Here is a 21,497-nt window from a genome sequence, read left to right as displayed (position 1 = left end):
TACAGCTCTGCCTGGGAGACCTTGGATGCTCGCTATGAAGGCAAGTTGCGTACCGCCAGTGCGTTGTTCGAAACCTTCCTTCAGGTCCCGGAAGGGAACCCCACCATTGATGAATGTATCGCTTGGATTTCAAGGAGGCAAATGCTACTAGATCAACACGATATTCCCCAGCCGTTGGACTTCCTTTTGTGTCATGTAATTCTGTCGGCCTTGTCTGCTAACCTCCAAGAGGAGTTTAGGAAGAAGTATTTAAGATCCTTTGATGAACTGCCCCAAAGTGCACAAGTGCTGGAATTCTTGAAAAATCAAGAAGACAAGTTCGCCCCTAAAATAACATTAAGGAAATCCACCTCTTCGCCCCAAGACGTGACAGCTCCCTCTAGTCGTCTCCCTGAAGGCCCCTCCTCCCAACAATCTGAAACCCCTTCCCTTCCTAGAACATTCTTTAAGCCTAGGGCTGTCTCCACCTTGAAGCCCTCCAAGACCCACACACCCAAATCAGCTAAGTCTCCGCCCCCTTCACCCAAGAAATCCTCTTCTCCTATTCCTGCCCGACGGACACCCCCCTCCACATCGAGAGCTCCTTCCCCTCCAGTCCACTCCTTACGCTGTTACTTTTGTGACGAGTGGCATCTGATATCTAATTGTAACGAATACCTGCGACTGCCAGTGAGTAATAGATGGAGTTTCATCACTGAGAACCACTTATGTGTTAACTGTTTCTCCAAATCTCACTCAGTGGCTCAATGCCCTCGAAGTGCTGGGTGTTTGGAGTGCGCTGGTGCTCATCACACCACCCTTCACCCTCCTCCCCCCTCTTCTAGTCTAAGTCAAAGGACTTTACCCGATGTTGTCATTCCCCCGTTAATGTCTTTAAGCCCTAAGCTGACTAAGAAACTTCCTGACCCTTCTCCCAGAAGGGCAGTTCCCCACCTTCGAGATGACGTTTCTTATCCTTCGACTTCGTCTGGTAGCAGCACCCTTTCTTCACTCCCAACTATCTACTTTGGTAGTGATTCACCAAAAGCTACCTTTTAGGGATTCGGCCCGCGCGATACCATTCCCCAGTCCTGCCATGTTTTGTCGAGTTTTCGCCGAAACTGTCACTTGTGTCATAGACCTAATCCACAAAGCAAAGCTATTTTGAAGTCTTTCCCTTCCGATTTGTCGGTATCCCCCACTGCCCTGGTTTACCTCCTTGGAGGAGATGGCCAGTGGTATCGCGCTCGTGCCCTGCTGGATTCAGGCAGTGAGATAAATTTGATGTCCAAGAAATTCGCCAAAGAAAGTAAATTGAACTATAACCCTATGTCAGGTGGGATTCGAGGGATAGGAGGCAACATCGCCACCCAAGTCGTAGGTCAAGTTTCTACCAATGTAAGGCAATGTCCCCCATTTTCCCAAATCAAAGTCCCCTTCCGCATAGTCACCAAGACTGTCCCAGATGCACCGTCCTCTTATTTCCCTGTTAAGGATTGGCAGCATTTGGCGGATAAACAGTTAGCCGACCCAAACTTTAACGAACCGAGTCCTATAGACGTAGTATTTTCAGCCTCGGTTTTTGACGCCATCGACCTTAGTCAAATAATCCGGGCACAAAATGGTTCCCCCAACGCCCGACTAACAACTCTTGGCTGGATTATGTCTGGCCCCTTGAGAAGCTTCCCCTCGAGGCGGGTTTGTTTTCACGCTTCTGTCAAGGACAGCAGGTCCAACTCCAAGTTATATCGGACCTATTATAGAATTTTGTTCAAGCATAAATATGGTCAACTACCAGCTCCTAAGGCACCTGCTAACCAGTCTAGCCCAGAAAACAAGCCTTCGGCCGAAACCCTCTTGTACCGGTCCGAGTCGGAACAGCTTGCTTGCAATAACCCTGAACTCCCCGCGCAGTCCGGACAATCAGGCCCCCCTAGTTTGTCTGTGTCCTCCGCCCAAGCCAGGTCTACTCCCCAAGAGGAAGTCATCACTCAGCAGCCCACTCCTCCAACTTTGGCTATCCAACTTCCAACCCCGAAACCTCAACGTCTGATTAGAACGCGGCGGCCGCTGCAAACTTGTAATACCTTCCTTCCTGAAACGCTGCCCCCCACCACAACTTCTGCCGGGGTTGCTCTCTCCGAAGGTTCTGATTCACCTGTTGGTCCCTCTCTAGTCACTCATATGCCGGCAATTCCTGCCCAACCCACGGTACTCCGACTCGGCTCGGGTAAAATCCCCCAATCTATATCACACCCCCCTGACCTAGTCTTGTCACGCCTGATGGAAAGAATGTTTGCCTTGGAGGAAGTGTCGGAGGTTTCGCCTCTCACCCCGGACGAATTGAAGGCTGAAGAGTGCTTCTCGAAGTCACATTTCCGACTTCCTGATGGTCGGTTTTCAGTAGCACTGCCATTTAAAACCAGTCCGTGTTGCCTCGGTGAATCCAGAAAGATTGCTTTAAGGCGTCTCCTACAAACTGAATCCCGTCATGCCAAGTCCCCACATCTCCGTGCTCCCTATGTGGAGTTTATGCAAGACTACTTAGATTCGAATCATATGGAACTGGCCCCTCCTCTCAAGTCAGGCCAAATTGTCTATTATATTCCCCATCATGCGGTACACCGTCCAGACGATCCCCCGGAGAAGATTCGTGTAGTATTTAACGCTTCCCAGAAGTCCTCTTCAGGCATCTCCCTCAATGAGCTCTTGCTCCCTGGACCCCGTTTACAGCTCGATATCTGGAAGGTGGTTACCAGATTTAGAGTGGACAAATGGGTCTTTACGGCCGACATTCGCCAAATGTTTAGACAGATACAACACCCCCCGGAAGACAGGGATTTGTTACGCATACTGTGGCGATTTGACACGAGCCAACCAGTGCAGGAGTACCGTTTGTGCACTGTGACCTATGGAACCACGTCAGCCCCCTACTTGGCATGTCGCGTCCTTCAAGAATTAGCTCTGACCTCTCAGGCTTCCTTTCCCCTGGCCTCTGAGATACTCCGCGACCGTACCTATGTGGATGACATTTCTGGAGGAGGCCCTACTCTAGAAGTGGCATTGCAATCCAGAGATCAGTTAATCCAATTATTGAGTCAGGCTCAAATTGAACTCAGAAAGTGGGCCTCAAATCAACCGCAATTATTAAATAAAATACCCTCTGAATATCTACTTCCAGCCATGTCCTCAGTCTGTTTAGAAAACGATGAGGAGTCACAATTGAAAATCCTCGGACTTTGTTGGAACCCTGCTCAAGATTACTTCCACTTTCTAATCCGTTCCGTGCCTAATGTTCAAACGAAAAGACAATTAGCCAGTCAGATTGCAAAAGTTTTTGACCCCTTGGGATGGCTGATCCCCGTAACAGTTTTTGCTCGTGCAATATTTAGAATAGTCTGCCAAGCCTCTTTTGATTGGGATGATCCCCTGCCCTTGTCAATTGTCCAGGAATGGGCTCAGTTCGCTGTCTCCCTGCCTGACCTGTCTAAAATTCACATCCCTAGATTTTTGTCTCTACCCAATCCTAAGTGTTATTTGGTGGGTTTTGCTGACGCGTCTGAGCGAGCCTATGCGGCCGTGGTTTACCTCGTGTCCCAGTCTGAGGACACTGTCATTAGCCTGGTCATGTCTAAAGCCAGAATGGCCCCCATGAAACCGGTCACGCTCCCTCGTCTGGAGCTTTGTGCGGCCCACCTACTTGCCCTTACGATTAATAAGGTCAGATTACTTTTCCCTCAGATAACCACTCAGAACATCTTAGCCTTTTCGGATTCTACCATTGCCCTGGCCTGGATTACAGCAACGCCACCTCCGCATTGGAAGGTGTTCGTGGGAAATAGAGTAGCTACTATCTTAGAAAAAGTACCCGCCTCGCAATGGTTCCACATCTCCTCCTCACAAAACCCCGCTGACTGTGCCTCACGTGGAGTACGTCCTCAAGAATTAGTGAGTCACCAGTTATGGTGGGAAGGTCCCCCTTGGTTGAAATCAAACCACGAGTCATGGCCCCTTGGGCCAGTAAATGCCGATTTGTCTGACCCTGTCGTAGGAGCAGAAATTCGCTCCCAGACCCTTAACGTGTCAAGTGTAATGCCCTGCCCTGAGGAATTAGAGTCTAAATTTTCCAGTCTGTACACTCTGCAAAATGTAGTGGCCTGGTGCCTGCGATTCGCCCACAATACTAAAAATCCAGTACATCGTATGTCAGGTCCATTGAATGTAAAGGAACGTAGCGAAGCCCTGCGACTACGCGGGCCCCTTCAACGTGAAAATTGCTTCCCTGCGTTCAGCCAAAGTCCTCCAGTCTTACCTCGCCATTTTCGTCTGTTTTTCCACCAAGGCCATACATCTGGAACTAGTCACAGACCTTACAACACAGGCATTTTTAGCTGCCCTGAACCGCTTTGTTGCCAGGAGGGGTGTGCCGAGTCACATTTGGTCGGATAACGGCACTAACTTCGTCGGAGCCAAAAGAAGACTCAAGGAGGTATCTGCACTACTAAATGACGCCAAGTCTCAGGAGGCCATTCTAAGAGAATCCAACAAAAGAAGCATCGAGTGGCATTTCATCCCCCCTCGAGCACCACACTTCGGAGGTCTCTGGGAAGCAGCCGTTAAATCTACCAAAAGATTACTGAAGGTCATGTTAGGCACTCAAGAGCCCACCATGGAGTGTTTCCTCACCATCATTTGTCAAATTGAAGCCATATTAAATTCCAGACCTCTTACCGCTGTCTCGTCCTCGCCAGATGACCTGCAAGTCCTGACGCCAGGTCACTTTCTGATTATGCGACCTATGACTGCGCTACCTCCCGATAGCTCCTTAACTCCTCGCACTGCGCTCAAATCGAAATGGGCAATGGCACAGCTCACTGTTGGACAGTTTTGGAAAAGATGGCACAAGGAGTACCTCCTCGAGCAGCAAGCCATGCTCAAATGGCATTCGCCTTCCTTCCCCGCGGCAGTGGGACAAATAGTCATGATCATGGACGACAACCTTCCTCCCCTGCAGTGGTCCATAGGCCGAATCGTCAAGCTTCACCATGGCCGAGACGACGTGGCCAGGGTGGCCGAGGTCAAGACAACTTCAGGACTGATTAGCCGGCCTGTCCGGAAGCTTTGCCCCCTGCCAACTCAGTAAGTGGATCTCTGCGAGTCCACTGCGGGGGAGGATGTTTGGTTCCCCAAGAGTGGCGGCCCCCCAGACTTGTTTTTTCCCTGAGTCAGTTGGCGGAATTGGGTGAGCACGAGGAGAGAGGGGAGGCGCTGGTAGGACGTGAGGTCAAGCGGTGTGTGTGAAGTGATGTCGGCCATGTTAGCGTCCTTTTTCTTGCTTTTACATTGTGAAAAGTTTGATGATATAAAAACCTGGTTTTTTGTTCACAAGTTTTATGGACAAATCGTTAATCTGTTGGACAACATATATATATATATATTCGTATGTAATTAGCGTAATTATTTTATTGTATTTAGTGCGCGTCAAGCACGTTGTTAAGTACAAGGTCATTTCCCCAGTTACATATTGTCTTGAACTATTAATTATTGTAATTATTTTTCCCTTTTGTCATTATATAAATTGGTTATCCTCATGTGTATATCGCCTTGTACATTTGACTATTTTATTGTATTTAGTGCGCGTCAAGCACGTTGTTAAGTACAAGGTCATTTCCCCAGTTACATATTGTATTGAACTATTAATTATTGTAATTATTTTTCCCTTTTGTCATTATATAAATTGGTTATCCTCATGTGTATATCGCCTTGTACATTTGACTATTTTATTGTATTTAGTGCGCGTCAAGCACGTTGTTAAGTACAAGGTCATTTCCCCAGTTACATATTGTCTTGGACAATTAATTATTGTAATTATTCTTCCCTTTTGGAATTATATATATTGTTTATCCTCACGTGTATATTGCCTTGTACATCTGACTATTTTATTGTTCTCCGAGTTTATGGATTATTAATAAAGTATTGAATTGTATCTATGTAAAAAGTGTTTTGAAGACTGGTGGCGTCCCCCACTATTCCAGCCTTAATTTGAATTGCTTCTCTATCCACCCCCCTTCCTTTTGAGTAGTTTTCACTAGATGTTCTTCCCACAATGTTGTATATATGTAATATAAAAATAAATAAGATATGCATATTTTTAGGACAGCTAATTATTCCAGTATTTTACTATAAGTAAAATTAGGGGGACTAAATTAAATTACAATAGAGAAATGAATAATTATTGTTTAATATTCTACTTGTTATTAACTGTGTGTTAATTGTGCTCACGAATATTTCGGTAAGACGAATTCAAGACAGTAGCCTACTCTAACTTTGTCTTTACTTTATCATGCATGTACGTATATGTGATTTATCATCATTATAACAAAAAAATAATATAAATGAAGTGGCCAGCATAAGGGTCTGTGATATCTAATAAATTCTAAAAAATAACTTATTAATGAAAATTAATGCAGTAAAATTACTGAAGTATTAATGAAATGTTGGGTACTCGCTGATTTGTGTACCTTTTGGCGTTTAATCAACCCTTATACTTAACATTTTAAACTGTAAGTTTTTGTTAAGGAGATTTTTGTACCTTTTGGATCGATTTTCCTTTTTGTCTATTTTACAAAGTTACATATCTGCTTTACAGATTTTTTAAAAATTTGGAATAAGCAATTCTATCATTATAACCTGATAAGGTGTTAACTACCACTGGAGAGATCTTTTTAAAGAATGATTGTAGTTGCGGCTCCCAAACCATCCTCAATAACAATTTTTTTGAGAAAGCGTTTTGAATAACATAGGAAGGTATTTGTACGTAAATAGCAAAATTAAACTGCGATTTCAGTACTTCCTTTTAAGAGGAGTAAGAAAAATAAACTACGATTGCAGTACTTCTCCCTAAAAGGCAAAGAGGCAAAGATTTTATAATCGAACAATTCATTGATTTAAATCGGTTCACTCATCGATAATTTAAACGATTGCAGTACTTCCTCTTAGTAGGAGCAAGAGAATCAGCAACGTAGAGGAGCTATAACCACTTATTCGAGCTGAATTTTATCAAAATCGGACTAAGCGTTATAGAAATATTGGTAATAATAGTTTTAGAAAGGGCCTTATTTGGGTGGGGCAAACTCCCCTCCTTATGAGGCACGGTGCCGAGACTTTTAAAGTGCAAATCTGTATAAAATTTCGATTCGAATGACACTTCATTCATAAAAATCGGTTCACGTGTCGATAATTTGAAACGATTGCTATACTTTCCCTTAACAAGTGTAAGAGCTGATCGCCGCATTAATGTTACGTAGGGGAGCCCTAACTCTATCATCCTACCAAATTTTATCAAAATCGGGCCAAGATTTACAGAGTAATTAGTAATAATAATTTTGGAGGGGGCCTTACATAAAGGGGGCTAACTCCTCTCCCATTCGATGTACAGCGTCGGGACCCCCAAAAGGCACATCTACATAAAATACTGAATCGAATGACACCTCATTCATGAAAATCGGTTCACGCGTTTAGGCGCTACGTTGTTTACAAAAAAGGTAACAACAACAACAACAACAACAACAAGAACAAGAACATTTTTTGAAAAAGCCGTTTTTGCTCATTTTCGGCAACTTTTTTCTCGAAACCTATTAGATCTGGGTGGTTGCAAAAAAATTACAGTTATAAAGGAGGGTTTGGAGTAAGATTTAAAGAAAATTTGGGAATTTTATCTTTTATAGAAAAAGAGAAAAAAATTGTCAAAGTTGGGTGTTTTTCAACGTTACGGTTTTTCGTGCAGTTTTTGATGGTCAACCCTTATACAACTGTCCTACCGGACAGTTTTAATTCTTCTAGCAGGAATTTTATACCATCCGAACAATAGGAAACTGTACTAAACGATCGGCACATTAAGAGTGATAGTTTGTAAGTTTCCTTAAACTTCATTAAAGTCCTTTATCTGAGTTTTGGAGAATTCGCTCTTATTGTAGAGTTGAGCAAATCACAAAAACCTAAAAAGAGATTAGCACTACAGGTCAAGCGATTTTCTGCTAATTCGGAATTTGAGAAAACAACCTAAAACCAAAAGTTGTCTTCAAAGCAATATTTTTACTACACATTTAATCTTTTTTAATTTACATACAACTGTTTGTATCATGCATTACATTTGCCAATTCACAGGGTCTATATGCTACCTTTGAACCAAATGAATTTTAAGCAACGCTATGAATTTTATTTAAAAAACCACCGCACGTAGACCATTTCTAAAAAACACTTTTTTACAAACTAGACTTCAAATCTTGTATTCTAGTGAAAACTTAATGTCACAAAATAATTTGTAACTTCCTTTCCATCATTAGATAGTTCATTTAATAAAAAATGAGGTTTATATTACAACTTAATTAATGGAAAGTTATTCAGTTCTATTAAAATTTCAAAAATCACTTAGCAAAGTGAAAACAAAAATAGAGAATGAATCGAAAAAGTGAAAGGAACAACAAAATATAAGAATTCCAAATCAATTTTTAGTCAAATAAGTGTGAAGATTCATTGGTGTTCTTTATTTGTTCAATTACTACCTTCTTCTTTAATTTAAGGCATGACAATACTCAGGCAGTTGGCACCATAAGTCATCTCAGTGTTTCAATTATTATTTGTTTTTAGTTTAATTACCAAAATAAAAATTTATGATACATAAAATCTAATTTGACATTAAATTGTTCATACATAATAGTATCGTCCTTGTGAATTGCATTTCGAAATAAACAAACGTTTAGTGGGACATTGTAAACTTGAAAATACGGACAGTTCCATTGACAACATGCAAACAGTGTACTCCAGTTCCGTGCTATATACTGTATACTCAAGTAAGTAGCGAAATGTATAGTTTTACATACTACAAACTAATAATAAAAGCCATTCGCATCAATTCCTAGGATTTAGTATTTATTTTAGTGATATCATTAGCATGGAATTATTCCTTTTGAACATAATATTATCTTCTCAAAAACTGTTTAATTGCCAGCTTTTGAGTGCAATGTTGAAAAAAAAATACAAATAATAAATTCTTATAAATGCCTAAGACTAGAACTAATATATTTTTATTGCATTGTTAAAGTTTTAGGCTCTTTTCTGTTTTGAAATGGTTTATTATGGAAAAATATTTAAAGGAGCAATAGTTCACAATGACCATTTCGTTCTTTGTTTTCTACCTAATGCTAATCACTCCTACTTTCAACCTGCAGTCAAGCCGATACCTCCAATTATACTTGAAATCATAGTTGTCAATTTTTCACAACCCAGAATTCACTTCGAATATCTTTTTATTTAATAATGTTTCTAATAAATTTATATGAAATAAATTTACCTAAATAAAATACATTATTAGAGATGAACCAAATTGCGTCTGTTGTTTTCGAAAAAGAAAAAAAATCAATTGTATAATTGGCGCCTTATCATAATTTTTGTGATAAGCTTTGATAACAAATGAGTGGTGAGATAGATAATGGTTCTGCAGATAGGTTTTAACTTGACAAGATCTCAAGAAACTCTCCCAGAAAAAATTCATTATTTCTAGGAAATTTCAGTAAATAAATGTGAAATGCATTGTTTAGGGTAATAATAGAGGAGAAAATTAAAGGTACCATTCTTGTAAAAAATCGCAAATAACTTTATTTCAATTGGTATTTTCAAAATTTTATTTGGCACTTGATTTAAATGTAAAATTTCAAGTTTTAGCTTTATTAGTTTTGATCCTAGCCTAGAGAAGAAAGCTCAACAACCCCAGCTTACCTTGAAATTATTTATTTATTTTATTAATTAAAAAACGATTTGATTCTTAATCAACAAAGAATTACGAAGCGTTAGAAAGACTGACCAAAAGTTCGGCGTCAGTTTCATTACTATGAAAATTCATTCAATTTTTTTTTATTACTGTAAAAATGCGATGTTTTACGATCTTCTTGTTTATATATTTACATTCCTGTACGGACAATAGCCCTTTGTATAATTATAATTCTGAAGATGACAGCAAAATGATCATTAAATAAAGCCAAATAAATTTTCTTTATTCTGCTTCTTAGCAATATTCCTTTGTGTTTATCAAACGTATACCCCTCTTAACTAAGGTGTCTTTTAAAGCAGATATTCAAAAAAGTCCTTAAATAATCCATTTATAGGGGGAAAAAAGGTATTTTTTTAATGGGGAAAAGATACTGTATCAAGTTCTAGTTTTTGCGATTTTTTATTGAATGGAATCATTGCATCAACCTTTCTTTCAGTATTGATGGTTATAATTGCCCTTAAAATAATTACCTAAATGGTTATATTCCAACTAATTGACGTTTTGCCCTTGAGATTTATCAACACTGCAGAAAATGTGCAGAAAATAAGCCATGAAGGTGAGAGGTTTATTATAGATATTAAATTAGTATGTAGCAAACAACTCCAGTCAACCGATTCAGATGAGAATATTCCGAATGAAATCCGCTCACCATAGTGAGAAATGTTTTTGCAATACTGACATTGCCATCTGTATAATATTAAAATAACTAAATACTCTCTAAAATACAGACTTGACAGACGGATTTTATCCATTGTCTATGTGCATAGATTAGCTTGAATAGAAGTATGATTAGCTTTATTTTTTGTTTTTGTATTATTTTTGTTTTAAATTTTCTTTTTTTTTTTTTTTTTGTTGTAACTTAATATGCACAAAATAAATTGATAATAAAATAACTAAATCTTTAGTAAACATTTCATCCCTTACAAAAATTCGTCAATTACTATTGAGATGACCGTATGATAGTTTTTTTACTCTCTCTTTTCCCCTACTATCGCGAAAAAAGCTATTGTAAGCGTAAAAATTGCACATTTTCGATTTTGAATTTGCAACGACCCGTTTTGAGGTCTTATAGGTCCGAAAAAGTGATTTTTTACCCATTGGTAAGTATCCAATTCCACTCAAAAACGAAATATAGCAGACAGTTCAAATTTGATATTTAGCTTAGGTACTGGAGGATGACAAAAAAAATGTTTTAGTCAAAATTGGTCATCCGAAAGTATCTCATAGACTTTTATGTTTTTTTTTTTATTTTCTCGAAACTTTCTTAAGATTTTACTTTTATTTGAAGCATTTATCCAGGCAATTTAGTTAAAGCTCTTCTAAGATAAAGGATTGTTTGGACATTACGATGTTTCTTGTACTGGTTTTAGTCTTGAAAAACGTTTTCCGGAAAATTCGATTAGGAGTGAGTAGATCCATTCTGTAATGATTAGAATTGAATAATACTCAAACAGTAGAAGTTTGTAATATATTTTTGAGTGAGAATTTTTAGAAAAATAGTAACAGAAAATCGTGTTAGTGATTTCGCCTAAATTATTTATTTCTTCATAAGTTAGCACGCACCGTAGATATATTTTCTGCCTGATTCAAACTGAATATGTTGGCACAAATTTTCTATTGATTTCAAGCTTTATATAAATAAACTGTGTAATAATTAATTTTAAAAAAATAAACTCATTTTAATCAGTCGAGAAGGTGAAATTTTAATATTACATTTTCACTAATTTCATTTAGGACGCCCTAAATTGTATGCAAACAACTTCTATAGCAACAATGCCAATAGTAACGTTTGTAGAATGTTAATAAATGTCTAACTAACCAAGATTCACGTAAATGAATAAATATTGTGCTAAGAAAACCTTGAAAAAAAATCTGGGCCACAAAAACAAAATCTTCATTAGAATAAAAATACTGTACTATTGGCTCATCTTCTAACATAGTCAACTATTGATTAGCGTGGATCAATAAGTGTGGAATTATACTTTGCTTATCTGATCTGGTAAAAAGAATTTTTTGTTAGACTATATTTTGATCTTGAATATTATTATTAGTTTAGGTAATACCCGTTGAGTAGGTACCTCTGCTTTCTCCAGACATTCATTATAAAACTGAGTTATAAAGAATAGTTTTGCGTTCTGCGTTAATTGCATTTGCTGGGACGCCATCCATGCCTGCTGCTTTGCCATCATTCATAGATTTTATCGCTTTTTCAACTTCTGCTGCAGTTATTTAGGATTCCAATTCCTGTTTATTTTCAGGCTCTAACCCAGTTGCTGTATAATTAACATCTTCCTCCAAGTAGAGATCAGCAAAATATTCTTGTAATCCTTCCTAGAATAATGTGTTTCACTGTAAGCTCTTCTCCGTCCTTACTATTAATACTTATTAGCTTATTTTTAATGTTTCTCTTACACTTTAGTTTACCTGAACTCTGCAATGCCACCACCATATTGTTTATTCTAATCATTCATGAAAAAAATCTTATGTAATCCTCTTACTTGAATATACTTTCGGAAACTTTCTATGTATTTCTGAAAAAATGGTACCTCCGCTTGATAAAGGGAACTGGATCTAACATTAGATTATAGCCTAGTGGATTCATCGATTATTCTTGGTCTTTCATAGTGAATATTTGGATAATTTGCACAGGAATTGAGATTTTTGTGAATGTCGGAAAGCTGCGACTTTATCAATAACCCTCACACATAATGTCATTAATAAACTAAATTTCTGCAATATGTTTGAAGAAATTTCTTGTTAATTATACTATTTATTTGTTTTACTCTTCTAGCAGCCCAATATCTTTCAGTTCATGTGCCTTAAAGCTATCGTTTTTATCTATAACAAACTTGAAAGCTACAATCTACCTAATTGGTTCATTGTTATAAGAAAGTAAACATTATGGTGCCTGAATGCAGAGGATTCGTGCTAGTTGTTGGTATAAATATTCATCACTAAATGAATATTGCCTGAATCTTGCATGATCATCAGATTTTGTACTATAGATTCTATCATACTTTTTTAACAATTAACTTCTCGTCAACATGAACTAGGGATCCTACAGCTAAAGTAAAATTAGTTTTAAAAAAAACCTTAGTTTTCATTTGTCAATTTTTACAGTTATATCTGCAATCGGATTGGTAAGTGGAATTAATTCAACAAAACTGGTGATTCAAACTGCTTCATGCACATACGAAATTAATCATCAATGCACTGACAATATTAAATTTATCCTATTTAACGGGTGAGTACACATCAAATTAAATAATTTATTTGAGAAATATTACTTAATTACTTTTCTATTTGAAACAATACGGCAGGGATTTGATTGGGTGTGTATAAGAAAGGGTAGAGGATTCAAAGCAGCTAATTTGTTGATAATGATTAATTTATTTACAATTAAAGGGGGATCTGGCTCATCTAAAATATCAACAGTGTATAATATCAATTATTTATTTAATTACTTAAAGATTGTCAGATAGTATTCTGGCATCTCAAAATTAAATCCGTAAATGTTACCTTTTATAAATTTGAAGTTTTATTCTATTATTACATTATTTAAAAAAATAAAATTAGGAACGTGACTACAAGGTTTTGATTATTAGCGTAACAAGGAATACAAGTTATTTTAGAATTAACTATCGAACAAAAAAGGATGGGTTTTAATGAAATGAGAATGAGTCTGAGAGCAATGTGAGCGAGTGATTGAGCCCTTCCCTGCTATCACCAACATGTAGGCTTCATAAATAGTTATTGTTATTTAGAAATCATATATATGGCCAAAATAAATAAAACAATGGCAAAGCCGTCTGCTTGAGAACATTGCTTAAATATACGAGGTCTGTAAATTAAGTAATGAGACGTTTGAATGTTTTCGACTGTCCCAAAATGAGTTCCTTTGAGGGGATTTTTTAACTTCGGGAAGAGAAAAAAAGTCACAAAGACTCAAGTCAGGCGAATAAGGAGGCTGAGGAGCCATAGGAATGTTTTTACTGGCCAAAAACTCGTTTATTGAAATTGAAAAAAAGCAAGGATGGCGAAGTCGGAGCATCAAATGCAAGCTGATTTGTTTTTTCGATATCCAAGGAATCGTCCACAAAGAGTTTCTACCTCAAGGTCAAACGGTCAATCAACACTTTTACTGAGAGGTTCTTGAAAAACTTCGAAAAAGGGTCATTCGTGACCCAAACATCAAGAACAAGTGGGTGTTGCATCAGATAATGCTCCTTGTCACCCAGCAATTTCAATAAATCGTATATTAAAAGGCACAAAATATTCAATGAAATAAACAGTAAATAACTTAATAATTTCCTTTCCATTTCACCGAAATACAATGTAGTAAATTAAAGTAAAGTAATCGCCTATTTTTTCAGGCGGTGCTTAACGTCCAACTACCAATTAGGTGTCGTGGAAATACAATATACAATTTTACATTTAATTAAATTTAATTAGATGTAAAAAAGAAGAAAAAGAGAGTGGGAAAATGAACTGAATTACATGTCAGAAATCCGTGAGTACTTGCCTTCCTTGCATGGCAAGCGTAAAGGATAATTGGGCGAGGATCTTTTAATAATATAATAATATATAATATAGGTTATAGAGAGGTATAGTTGGATATATTAACTGATAGTGTAAGATGTGATCTAACTTGGAAGGTCACATGTTAGCATTCCTTGGCTGCTTCAGTTCTTCTCTTAATATTTAAAAATATTTTTGAATTTAAAAGAACTTTTTGATTTAAAAATATCCTAAACTTTGAACCTGTTTATCAAAGTAGACTGTTTATAAAATTCCAAAAGTTTAATTTAACAATATTTCATTTTTCAAATGTTCAAAGCAAGAACAATAGTCGTCCAGTCCATTTGAATGTTTCAAGTGATGTACCGCCCTCGTCCTATGATGGGAATTTACCATTGAAAGTAGTAATTCATGGATTTGCAAGTGGTCGATTTGTTTATAATGTAGTTAAAGGTAAGTTTTTGTTTTACAATTATTAAAAATCTCTCTCTTTTTAATAATATTCATTTACTATTAATAGGTAATATTGATTTACGCAATTACAGCATATCGAAGGCAAGGTGAATACAATGTACTGTTCGTAGACTGGGAATCATTGTCTAAAAAACCCTGTTACTTTTCTGCTAAAGTTAATACTTGGCAGGTAAGTTACAATGCATCTAAAGCGTTTGTGTTACCTAAATTTTAGTAGGTTCAATAGTCAACATTTTATGGGCTGCTGCAGTCTTAACCACATTCAGGAGCCCATAGTGTATTCCAGAAGAGGATAATTGAGGTACTCCGTGCAGCTAAGACTATAATAATAGTCGACTATTTTTAATTAATTTAATTTTTCTATATTTCTGGAGATTTAAAGAGGTATCTACAAATATGGTCAATACTAATTTTTTAGATTAATTAAAAGTGATTTTCATAACAATGAGATTTACCATTTAAAGATTAATTCAAATTCTAAACTAATAAACTTCACTGTTCCAGGTAGGAAAGTGTACAAGTGAAGCATTAAATCAGTTATTACCAGTTAGTTTTCTGCACATTATTGGTTTCAGTTTAGGAGCACATGTAGCTGGAATTATTAGTAATATCTTACATCAACGTTTCGGACAGAAAGCTGACAGAATTACTGGTAAATAAATTTGTTACTGGATTGTAGTAAATAAAAAAAGTAATAGCATTAATTTGTTGTATTGAATATTAAAGATTGCAATCCAAGTTAAACTAAGACAATATAATAACAATAAAGGTAATACTTTTTATAAAGTGGTTATTTATTTTTATTTTAATTTTTTATCTAGTTGAGTGTATTTAAGATAATTTATTAAGGAAAACAGCCTTATTAAGATGTTTTTATGTTTCTCAAACGAGGTTGTAAAAAATTTAAAGATACGTTCAATGCAAATTTGCATTCCTTTGCATGTTCTTATGTTCTTTGGTCTTTCACTCACGAAGCCTTGCATCACTAATTGCATCTTCTCACCTCATCGTTATTAAGATTTCAAAACCAAGAAATCCTTACATTGAAAACAGTGGTTAACTTGCGATTTTAATACTTTTAAATAGCTGATGATAGATAGATAGATATATATGTACTGTATTTAGTGTTAAATATGCACATTACAGGGGTACTGTGCTTTACAATTTTTCAAAAATGAAATAAAAATCAATACAATCTGAGTTCTACTTAAGTACACTTAATTAACTAAATTTCTTTTTTGTTCTTTTATATATATAATATATGTATATACATAATGACGAGCATACATAAAAAACTAAAATTTAATACTAGAAAATAATACTTATTTATTATAGCAAAATGATCTTATTTTTAATGCTTCTGTTATAAAAAAATATATTCTGTTCAAGTGGTCCTTATTTTTAATAAATAGGGTTAAACAGTGGTTATCTTGCAATTTTCATACTTTTAAATATATGATGAAAAGAGATTGCTTTTTTGCAAGGTTCCAGCTAGCTTTGCTTCAGATTCATTTTTCGAACATTTACTAATTCAATTTCATTGGAACATATTCGTAAATTCGTATTCGACCCAACTAACAGTTGAATGGGCTGGAATGCAGTTTCTCTGCCATTTAATATTGCACTAATCAAAATACGTTTTCTGAGTCAGAATTTTTATTGTTCTACAGTCATTCATTGTGTTTCTTTTTTTTAGAACTATGAACTATCCGCAATCTGTTTTTCTTAGTACTAAGTAGTTAGCTATCGCTACAAACCAATGTTGGAAAATAAATCAGGTTTTCCTTCAAGGAGAAGAAAATTTTATTTTTAAGAAAAACAAATCACTTTAACTAATTGGCCACTTTTTTTTTTATTATTGTTTCAGGATTAGATCCTGCATTGCCACTATATGCTACTCCAATAGGAAATCTAAAACTGGATCCAAGTGATGCCGAATTCGTCGACGTTATTCACACATCAGTTGGAACTTTTGGCAAAGTGGAGCCATGTGGTCACCAAGATTTTTATGTAAATGACTATCCAACGCAACCTGGATGTCAGAATAATTCGTGTATTTATTTTCTTTTATTAAACTATTTATTTATCTCCAAAAAAAAAAAAAATGTTTTAGAAGTATGTGAGATCTGTAATGAAAGGGATTTTGAGGTCATTATGGATAGTGAGGTTAGATACATAGAACGGAGCGTTAAGTAGTTTTCGAAGTATTTTTGACTGTAATGTCTGGAGGTGTAGTGAGTTGGAACGCTTAGTCGATCTCCCCATACTTCGATACCGTATGACCAAATAGGTCTCAGTAACAGTAGATATAAGAGTCTTTTGTTATGTAGGTTAAGTTTCGAACGTTTGTCAAGTAGTCTGGCGAGAAGTTTGTAGGGTTGGTTAGTTTCTTGTTTTTTCAGTCTAGTATGGAGATTCCATGTCAACCATTTGTCTAGGTGCAGCCCAAGGTAGCGTACTTTGTCGACAGTTGGTATAGGAGTTTGATTGAAGATGATGGGAGGTAGGATTTTCCGTCTAAGAGTAAATACTATAAACTTTGACTTCGTAACGTTAGTTTTGATTCTCCATTTGAAAAGCCAGTCCTGTAAGTGGTTGATGTGTGTTTGTAGAGTTCGTGTAGCGATAAGAGGATCGGAATGAGGAGATAAGATTGCAGTATTGTCACCAAAGGTAGAAAGAATGGTATTTGGATGTTGAGTTATGTCTGCTGTATATAAGGAGTAAAGAAGAGGACCTAGGACACTGCACTGGGAAACACCAGCTCGAGCTAGATGGATATCAAAGTCTGCTGCTCCACAGTTGACTCTGAAATATCGATCTTTTAGGTAGGATTTGAGGATGAGGTAGTACGTATAAGGAAGAATCTCCCTCAGCTTAAACAGTAGTCCCTCATGCCACACCCTGTCGAACGCCTCGTTTCTTCAAATTTCATTCCTCTGCAGCAGCTCATTCTAACCCTCTCACAGAACACCTATCTTCCTCTACATTACCAGGTAATCCTCTAAGGAGATTGAAGAGAAGATGGCCTCATGATTTTCTCTTATCGTGAGAGCAAAGCACGTTACTGGAGTGGCACCACTGCCTTCTCCACTCATGATTTTCTTTTATTTATTTTTTTTTCTTTTACCATATTTGCTTGTTGCAACAACTGTTGCAGTGGTAAATTCCAATAAAAGATTTAAAAAAAAAAAAAAAGAAGTATGAAATAAGATCTACTTACAAATTACTGTTCATTATTTCTGGTGACTGAATCATAGTTTCAATAGGATGAAAAATGAATGCCAGTTTCAGTCAAGATAAACTTTATTATGCAAAGCTTTCGACCTAGGGACTAGGTCATCTTCAGGGCTGTGGAACATATTTACAGTGTGTTAACATTAATTATATTACAATGAATATGTATAATGTAACGAAATTTACAAAAATATTTACCTAATTTACAATATACTGTTTTACATCATTAGAGGGTTGGTGTGTCTTCTGTCTTATCTGTTCAGGGACTAAATGTGATTGGTCTGTGTGTGATTGTGTTTAGTTGTATAGAAGTCACACAATGATGTAAAACAGTATATTGTAAATTAGGTAAATATTTTTGTAAATTTCGTTACATTATACATATTCATTGTAATATAATTAATTGGTAATATAATTGTTCCCTAGATCGAAAGCTCGGCATAATAAAGTTTATCATGGACTGAAACTGGCATTAATTTTTCATCCTATTACTTACACATTTAATTCCAATCAGTTTTATACATTTCCTTCCAAAGTGGTCTTTAATTTGGAAAGCTAGTTCTACCCTTCCCTTAAAGTCCTTTGGAAAAAGGTATCAAATAAACATTGTACGTTTAGGATACAAAAAGGAGAACATTGTAGTTAGTTTCCAAAAAAAACAAAAAACCCACAAAACGCATAATGATGCAGTAAAATAGCATCTAGTTTAATGATTTTGCTAAATAGCTTAGCAAAATTTAATTTTTACAATTTTTTGCACTTTAATTATTATGCTGACCACTCAAATATACCCACAGAAGCGTAGAAAATTTTGTAAAAATCACTTTTTTTTGAAGCTCAAGGGACCCCAAAATGGATATTTCTCCGTAAAACTGAACGATCGCAATACTTTCTCTCACAATTGGTAAGAGAGTATAAATAAATAAAATGTAATAAATTAAATTATATAAAAAAAAGAGCAATAGCTAAGTTTTGATCAAAGTTCATCCTGGAAAGTCGTGAATTATTATATCTACATATCACGAGTTAGCATACCAAGAGCATCGCACCGAACATTGCTCAGCAGATATTCCAAGGAGGAAGTTATCTCTACAGATCTCTTTGATTCCGTTTTATAAAAAAAAGCCACTCCACTAAATAAGAATGAATCAATCTAAGTAAAGATGAGCTTAGTGGATAAGAGCCACTGAACTCCGGTTTTAAGTCAAAGTGTTTGTCCTTATTTTCTCTTCCTTCAAACCTCATTCAGCTTCACTGCCGAATTAATTAAAAATATTCTTTATCCACCATTGACTTGTATCTATGACTTTCAGATTCAGTAATATGCAGTCATGTGAGAGCAGCGGAGGTATTCGCAGAATCAATTCTAACTGATATAGGTTTTTGGGCTACACCTTGTTATTCAATATGGTATTATATAGTCGGCATTTGTGATGATTCTACATCAAGTGGAAAGCAAATATTGATGGGCGAATATACAGATAAAAGGTGATCTCAAATTATTGTAAGAAAATATCAACAAATGAAAGTTTCTTAAGATTAAAACAATAACCATTCTATTTTTTTGCGCAGATATAGAGGGATATTCTTTGTAAGAACATCTGATTCACCTCCATATGCACTTGGAAAGAGAAAATTTATTTAATTTGTTAACTAATGAAAGAATCTTAATGGCTGTGATTTTATACTGGGATATTTATTTATTTATCAATAAAAAACAAATCCAAACTATTGTAAAGGAAAAGAGAATTAACTAAAATTTATTTCAATGTTATTTATTACCTTGTCTTCTAAATATTTACTTATTTATTTATTACTTACAAGCACTTAGGCTACAAAGGGCCCCTGTTGGAAGCACGACAATAGTGAATAAATGATAAATTAAAAAAAAAAAAAAATGAAATTACCGAATTGAAGTTAAAGGGAAATCAAATAAAATATTAAGAGTCAGCTCTTGTTTGAACACTGCTCATAACTGACCCTGTTTACTTTGACGATATATCTTGTTTGGAATGATGGCAACTTTATCGTTTATATAATCTTTGGTAACAACATAATTGTTTATAAACTTATTTATATAGTTCTTAAAGTGAGGAAAATGAAATAGGAAATGTAATAAAGTGTCGTTATTTTAGATTTTAATATTTATAAACATTCTCACCATTAAAACTAAGATTCTTTCCCTTTAAAAACAACCTAGCCTCAACTCATATAAAATAATAGAAGTAGTAAAAAAAAAAAACCCAAAGCAGTATTCGGCGTTAACTAATTCAGAAAACAGATGAACAATTTTCAATATTGAGAAAATCGTTTATATTTATATTCCATTTAGTGGTAGTTGCAGTTAAGTAATTTTTACCAAACTTGAAAAGTTATCTAATCCTTCTTAATGTAATGTAAGTACTGATAAAGATGCACTTCAAGGGAATTCTTTCCGACCGCATCCTCATTAAAAAAGGCTCTTAGTTTAAAAAAAAATGATTTAGGAGAAAGTTGTAGCACCAGTGGATGAGCTATGAGTTTAATGAAAATTTTTGAATCCTCTTTTGAGAAAAATGAATCATGCTCATTGGAGAGATTTAACGATTGTTACCTCTTGAAAAAGAACTACAGCAGATTTTGTTTCTGGTAGTGTTACACCGTTGTGAGGAATCCATTGGTATTCGTTTCTTACAACGAATTCGAGTTCACTTTTACATTTATCAACAGACTCTGTAGTCTACGTATCATAAATCTGCATACTGTAACAATTTGACATTTTGCTTAATATTTTCTCACTTTCATTCAAAATATTTCGAAACAAATCACAGTCTGCTTTTATAACGTTTCGCTTACTTTTATTCTAAGTTTAGTGTTTACTAGAATTGTCATTCTTTCTAACTTCGCTGAATTACTTTTATTTGTAATCAAATTTTGAAAGCCCAAAATAAACCAAATTGTTATCAAGTATTGCTTCCAAAAGAGAGCGATCTATGGACTCGTGAACGAAAAGCCAAACAATCGAAGAGTGGTCTCTCTCACTGTAAACTTAGAGAGCTGCGCAATTTACATTGTTCTTTAAACTATTATAAGTAAGATGTAACTAACATAGATTAGCCATTATCAAAAGATGGAATAGAAATGTCCACACGTTTCAATTCATAGCTAATTAATTAATACTATCATACCTTTCTTCCCATCAGTTCTCAATATTATCCGTTAAATTTTATAACTTATATTAACCAAGATTTGCATAATTAGGTTAACTTGGTACTTTCTTTATGTAAACAGATTTCCAAACTTCCTTTATTCGCATTAACAAACCAGGCATTTCACTATAATTTGGTTAATTTATTCATTTTTTGACAATAAATAAATATTTTCGCGTTTCATTGTGCAATATAAATCGAGTTATTCATACTGTGTACAATTTTGCATTCATTTCCATTCATTCCTAATATACATAAACTTACATTCACTG

The 21,497-nt window shown here is 35.6% G+C and overlaps 1 protein-coding gene across 1 annotated transcript; it reads left to right on the top strand.

Annotated features, from left to right (window-relative positions):
- Positions 1 to 6,514: 6,514 nt before the first annotated feature.
- Positions 6,515 to 19,944, top strand: LOC141456703 (phospholipase A1 member A-like). The gene is made up of 8 exons (XM_074132909.1): positions 6,515 to 8,831; positions 12,929 to 13,052; positions 14,646 to 14,779; positions 14,872 to 14,969; positions 15,305 to 15,452; positions 16,668 to 16,853; positions 19,351 to 19,525; positions 19,610 to 19,944. Exons 1-8 carry the CDS (start codon positions 8,786 to 8,788, stop codon positions 19,680 to 19,682), a joined length of 984 nt encoding a protein of 327 aa, XP_073989010.1. The 5' UTR covers positions 6,515 to 8,785; the 3' UTR covers positions 19,683 to 19,944.
- Positions 19,945 to 21,497: the final 1,553 nt, after the last annotated feature.

Source organism: Rhodnius prolixus, unplaced genomic scaffold (assembly GCF_049639745.1).
Source record: "Rhodnius prolixus isolate KJV_2025 unplaced genomic scaffold, Rpr scaffold_10, whole genome shotgun sequence".
Taxonomy (NCBI): Eukaryota; Metazoa; Arthropoda; class Insecta; order Hemiptera; family Reduviidae; genus Rhodnius; species Rhodnius prolixus.
The sequence above is the reverse complement of the archived record's forward strand: the minus strand, read 5'-3'. Positions and strand labels throughout refer to the sequence as shown.

What these genes read in the sequence shown, in the direction of transcription:
- LOC141456703 (XM_074132909.1), top strand. Translation starts at nt 8,786, where the DNA reads ATGCAAACAGTGTACTCCAGTTCCGTGCTATATACTGTATACTCAA. An exon ending in GCTATATACTGTATACTCAA is followed by an intron (nt 8,832 to 12,928) that starts GTAAGTAGCGAA and finishes CAATTTTTACAG; the next exon opens with TTATATCTGCAATCGGATTG. An exon ending in GAAAGCTGACAGAATTACTG is followed by an intron (nt 15,453 to 16,667) that starts GTAAATAAATTT and finishes TTATTGTTTCAG; the next exon opens with GATTAGATCCTGCATTGCCA.